The sequence below is a fragment of the Anabrus simplex genome, chromosome 1 (assembly GCF_040414725.1).
Source record: "Anabrus simplex isolate iqAnaSimp1 chromosome 1, ASM4041472v1, whole genome shotgun sequence".
NCBI classification, from domain to species: Eukaryota; Metazoa; Arthropoda; class Insecta; order Orthoptera; family Tettigoniidae; genus Anabrus; species Anabrus simplex.
The window spans coordinates 838,059,606-838,065,605 of NC_090265.1; the positions used below are offsets into that span (position 1 = coordinate 838,059,606).

General features: G+C 39.7%; 1 protein-coding gene across 1 annotated transcript; it reads right to left on the minus strand.

Moving 5' to 3' along the window:
- Positions 1–664: 664 nt before the first annotated feature.
- On the minus strand, positions 665–3,946 carry LOC136874022 (uncharacterized). The gene is made up of 2 exons (XM_068227684.1): positions 3,839–3,946; positions 665–1,219 (listed from the first exon to the last, which is right to left on the minus strand). The coding sequence occupies exons 1-2, from the start codon at positions 3,843–3,845 to the stop codon at positions 789–791; spliced, it is 438 nt and encodes a 145-aa protein (XP_068083785.1). The 5' UTR covers positions 3,846–3,946; the 3' UTR covers positions 665–788.
- Positions 3,947–6,000: the final 2,054 nt, after the last annotated feature.

Below are 6,000 nucleotides of genomic sequence, written 5' to 3' on the forward strand. Positions count from 1 at the left end.
CCACGGTCCTCGACTAACGTTTCCTTTAGGTCACAGCAAAGCACGATAACATCTTCGAAGGTAGCAGAATTGTTCTCATCATACGTACCGTATCTTGAGAAAAACTTTGGTCATAAAATTGTGTAATAAATCGGCGACTATTTTGTTGGACGTAGATCTTGATAAGTGGGACTATTTTGTGACATGTATTGGAATGTTGTATGCTGAATCAGCTGTCATATTGTTGGACGTAATTCATGATGTTACTTAGTTATTTCGATCCCCTTCATGCCGTAAGAAGCTAGCAACACAAAATTCTGTAATCGCCCTCTCGTTTTCTAAACCCAACAACATATGATTTTCAGTTTAGCGGAGAAATTTACACAAATGTATTTTGTCCACAGGAACAGATCACTGGAGTGACGTCCACTCACGACAGTTCATTCATAAACTTCACCATTTTGCGACGGTCGCTGTGCCAATGTTCTGGTTTGCAGACTCGTACACTTGAGCGCAATCTATCGACGTGACTACACATTATCCCATAGATAAGTTAAAGTAATATCCATTCCTTTATAGAGAGAAATAACGGGAAACTGACTTGTCTGACTAAGTCTTGTATATAATTATCATCGAAGTTAATCTGACAGGGAAATATATCCAAATAATTGTTTGAAAGGAAAAATTCTAGATTTTATTTCATATTACAGCGTAAAGAACCGATCATACAGTGTGCACAATTTTGTATGTTTTTTTTAAGCAGAATTAAGTAAGAATAGATAAAATTTTAGTAGTTGAGAGATCACGGCTTAGGCATAATCACAGACTTGGATGGCGGCGTTGAAGACGAGACCTGATGGACAGGTGAAAACTGTACCTTTCCCTGTGGTCAGGTCACACTTGACGAACTTGTGTGTGTCCTTAGGGTAGGGCAAGTGCCATCTGTCAGCCCTGGCGGCTGCGCACAAGTTGGATGGATCAGGCTGGTGGTTGTCATTGTCACCATCATTGTGGTGATGGTCGTTATTATGATCATCATGATGGTGGTGATGATCCCAGTCATCGTTGTGGTGGTTGTGGTGGTCCCAGTCATGATGGCCATGGGGGTGATGTTTGCCTACTTCTTGAGCATCCTGGGCGGAAACATCTTCTGCAACCTGAGCTGGTTGTTGCTCCGCGGTATCCACGGGAGTGGACTGGACGTAAGCCAGTGCTACCAACACACACACTACGAGAAGGCCTGAAAAATAAATAAAAATATTGATGAATATAATAAATACTTAACGAACAAAAGAGGTGAACAAGAAGAACTAGAAAGGAAGAAAGGGGAAGTTTTTGACCCTGTAAGAATATATTTGGATGAGTACAAAAATGAGGACCTCTACTGAAAAGAGGTGAGCAAGAAGATCTACAAAGGAAAGAAAGGGCAATTTTGGGACAATGAAGGGATAAAGATATTTGGATGAAAACAAATATGAAGACCTCTATTGCAATATAAAGAAAATTACAGACATAATTAAAAGAGGAAGACTACAATTTTTTAATGGTCACCTTCACAGAATGAACGACAGATTAACTAGGAAGAATTTTGATTACATCTCCAACATAACACTCCACCGGTTGTCTGGAGAAGTGCGATGGCATCGATAACGACTGAAGATCAAAGATGTCAGCATAAATAAGAGGGTGGCCTTCCGGCGACAAATCACTTCTTTGAATTTTTCGCTCCAACAAATTCGACGTCACCCTCAGAGGGCGTTATCAAAAGAACAGAGCAGGTGATTATCCGGCATATGAAGAAATTCTAGGAAGAAAATAGAAGTATTATGCAGTAATCTTAGGTTCTAAGTGGTCTATAGTTGGTCAAATTCTTTAATAAAATATACTTTTCATGTTTTACGCCCGGAAAGATTCTACTTAACATTTGTGGTCATATTTCAATCAATCAACTCTCGTGGAAAATAAACCTTCGGATACTGGCTGTTCTAGCAATGATATTACCATTGGTAAGGTGTGTCTTCGGAACTATGAGTCTGTTGTCGCATTTCGATGACTATCAACGTTTCACCTACCTTAAAGCAGACATTTTCAAGTCGATTTGAACTTCTTGTTTGAAAACCATTGTACAGTATTGTCCGGTTTGGACCATTTTATAGTTATATGCATGCTTTGCAAACTTACAGTCGTTTCGAATACATCACATTATTCATTTTCAAGAAGGCTTGAAAAATTCGACACAAGGCAATCAGCCTCTCCAGGCAGCTAAATATTGAGTACCTCGCTGCCTCAGTTTATATAGGAGCAAGCTACATGTCGTCAGTCATCCAGGTTCCAATTAACAAGGCCACGCTTCCAGTTGAGACGCCGTGCCCTGTGTAGTGGTGTTAACAAGGGCACTCTGGTAGGACTTCTGCTCCCATAAACAACTCACATTAAAGTACGCAGCACTGACCTGCTGGATATGCGTCTGGTACCTCCAGTGTTTCCGGACTAGAAAGCAAGAATAACGGCCGAGAGTATTCGTTGTGCTGACTACACGTCACCTCGTAGTCTGAGCATCGGTCGTTGGGTAGGCCATGGCCTTTCGAAGCTGCTGAGGCATGAGGTTTGATTGGGTGGGGGGGGGGTACTTTACTATCTCCTGCATTGAATGTTGATATAATTTGAGCGTGTCTGGGTGGTCTGTTACTACGAACAAATTCTCGCCAGGCCTTCCATAACGTATTCCCGATACACACGTGACACTGTCGATCAAGGATTGTTAAATATCCACACAACTCCGACAGTGGAATGTTCCATGTATCTGGTCCCAGCTACTATATTCCGTTCGAAAGACGATAATTCACACACCGTGCCACAATTAGCACAGGTGGTGTTTAAACTCATTCTTGAGATGTCAGATCACACCTAATACGTGACGATACGGTGACGCCACCGATTATTATCTTTAAATGCGTATCTTTCGTGTCGATTGGGAAGGGTTCCTTGTGAGCCGTGATCGAACCCACTTTCTTAAGCTCCGAAGTCCAGCACTCTGCGTCTTAGCATCTCATTCCAGTCACTTCTTATTGCCGTTGCTCACGGCGAAATGTTTCGTAAAATATTTTGTACAACTCGTTTTATAGAAACATGACGAAAACAAGTTTTGTTTTATTTTATTAAATCCGTGAAGCATCAGGATGGTCATGCATAAACTACAACTGGAACTAAGGTATTTATTTGCTGACAAGAATTCTAAGCCCACTTATCTTCGCCTACACATCAACCTGGATTGTGTTCGACAGAACTTGGGACAAAAATTCGACGACTGAGTTTTCTGCCTACCATCATGCATTTATGTCGTGATACATTGGTGTTTTAACCTCATAAAAACACAGCTTCCTTAGTCCACGCGGATCCTGCCATTTTAGAAGTGTTTGTTCATGTTTACCACCGCCGTCTACATCCTCCTGTGATGTTTAAAAACGAATAGAACATGTCCTATTTTATGAAAAGTGTCATAAACGTTTTTATTAAACTTGAATTTGACCGTGAGCAACAGCAATGATATAAAGTCAAATTACTGTACAATGAATGAATTTGAAGAACAATTTTACCATGAGCAACAGGCATGAGTATTAACATTAGATTTAAAGCCAAATGTCTCCCTTGATCATCGTAATTTATCAGATGAAAACTCCAATGCGGTTTCCACTGGTATTCATAGATCGGCAGTCCGTTGAAAACCCAATAGCTGAGCTAAGCAACTGCGCTAATGGTGTCTTTCGAATGAGTATAAATTTCTCCCGCGGTGTAATGAATGACTTGTTGAAAGGAAATTAACTACTATGAAAACGGGCTGTTAGAATGAAGCACTTACCTTTCATGGTGAAGTAAAGCTTGTGTTAGTGAGTTCTACTTGTATAGTCCACCGACAAGCTTTATATAGTCATTATCTTACATTATATCTCAGTGTTCTTTAATCAGAAAGTGACAATTGGACGTCTTATGTCTTATCTTGTTATTAATCAAGTGATCAATATGTCAATCACTTCGCAATCACTTTACAATCATGATAACTCTCTTTCTGACGGTTCGTATTCCTGTTAGAAAGATCCATAATCTTCAATTAATTTATGTTAAGAAATATCCTTTTTCATAAACACGGATTAGTCGAATAAGTTTGGTTACATATTTCTCCTCATACTTACAGTTTTGGAAACGTATGGATGTATTGTTATTTATTGTTAACTTTTTCACTCCCAAGTTTTAAAAAACCTTATGCATGTCCCCTACCAGATGTTTCTTGATGTTTCGATGATGGTTGAAATAGGCTAAAAAAAACTTGTTTTAGCTACTGGACAGTCATGGTACGACAACATTAGCAATAGTTTTCTGTTGGCACTTTTACCAGAACTTGACAAATGTTTACAGCTTGTTCTACTACAACTTGTCTTCACTATACTCATAAAAGTCAGACTCATCATTATCCTCTAAAATTTCCAAAATATAATCTTCCTTCATGCTTGCTTTATACTTCTGCGCACTCATCTCAGAAGACAGGTGTGAAAGAAAAGCACAAGAACATAATTATTGTCAAAATACTGTAAGGCAATTTAGGAATTGTCCGTCGTCTGAACAGAGCATGCGATGAAACAGCGCCAGACTGGACTCGGAAGTGAATAAGAGTGCAGTGCTTGAAATCTGTGTTAACTCGGGCATGGGATGGAAAAGGTTAAGCCTAAAAGGTTTTTGTATTAATCTCAAACGAAATGAATTACCTAAAATGATTATATGAAAGCTGGAAACGGTGTGAAAATCAAGTCTAGCTTTTGCTGATGATTTAGCGATCGTTTATAGATGCCCTTCATGAAGCCAACCCTATATGGATGGATTTAATCGCTATTGCGTGTTTCTGTTGGTGGTTGATAGTGTAACGTTTTGTCTGAATGTGAAGAGGAAGGTTTTGGGAGAAACACAAACACGAGTCCCCCTGGCCTGAAGAATTGATCAGAGGCGATTAAAATCCCCGACCCAGCCGGGAATCGAACCCCGACCCTCTGAACAGAAATCCTCACCGCTGACCATTCAGCCAATGAGTCGGACAAAAATTTACCAAGGGTGACGTTCAACAAGTTTCCAACTTCTTTGAAACTATCTAAGAAAGGAAGGAAAGGGAATTTGACAGTCTTAAATGTTTTGCAGAATGTTTAAAATCCCACGGGAAGGTCAAGTCACAAACGAAGACGTACTTAGTCGAGACGTAAAGTTATACGAAGTCCTTAACCTCGCAAAAGGCAGGATTGCAGCCTATTTACGTCACAACTCCCAAGATGACGAGAAAAGTCTGCTACAACTGATCATAGAAAGTAAGAGAGTAAGACATACCGGCAGAAATGAAACCCCCAATAATTATTAGCAAGGTAAGAGAGAAAATACTCTTCTGGTACGACCATGTGCAAAGAAGAGTTGAAGGTCACTTGCCCAGGGCAGTAGCAAAGGAGCAGAGGGGAGAAAGGAAAAGATAGAAAATGACCTTCGATCGAAAGATCAAAATGCACATGGCAGGTGGCTATGAAAACGTCACGGTCCCACATAAGGGGCAGGAACCGGAAGAAAAAGAATAACAGGAAGAAGAGGAAAACTATTTTATTTATTATTATTTAGTATGAAACAAAATCTTGGATGTTCAGTATACAAGAGGATAATAAAAACAAACTATTAGAATATAAAGGTGTATTGCTCAATCCACTGAGGTGCGGATGGAGCAGCCAACAAAAAGTCACTTGAGGGCATTCATTCATTCATTCATTCATTCATTCATTCATTCATTCATTCATTCAATATGTGCTGGATAGTCTGTCGAGCCACACCACAATTGCATGCAGGTGAATGCACTCTTTTTTATAGGGTGTAGCCACATCTCGTATCATTGTCTGCTAACCATGTCATAACATCGTAGAGGTCTTTTAACAGTCGATCACAATCCCGTAACTATTTATTATTCTGCACAGCATAATAACATCCGAGAAAATCGTTATA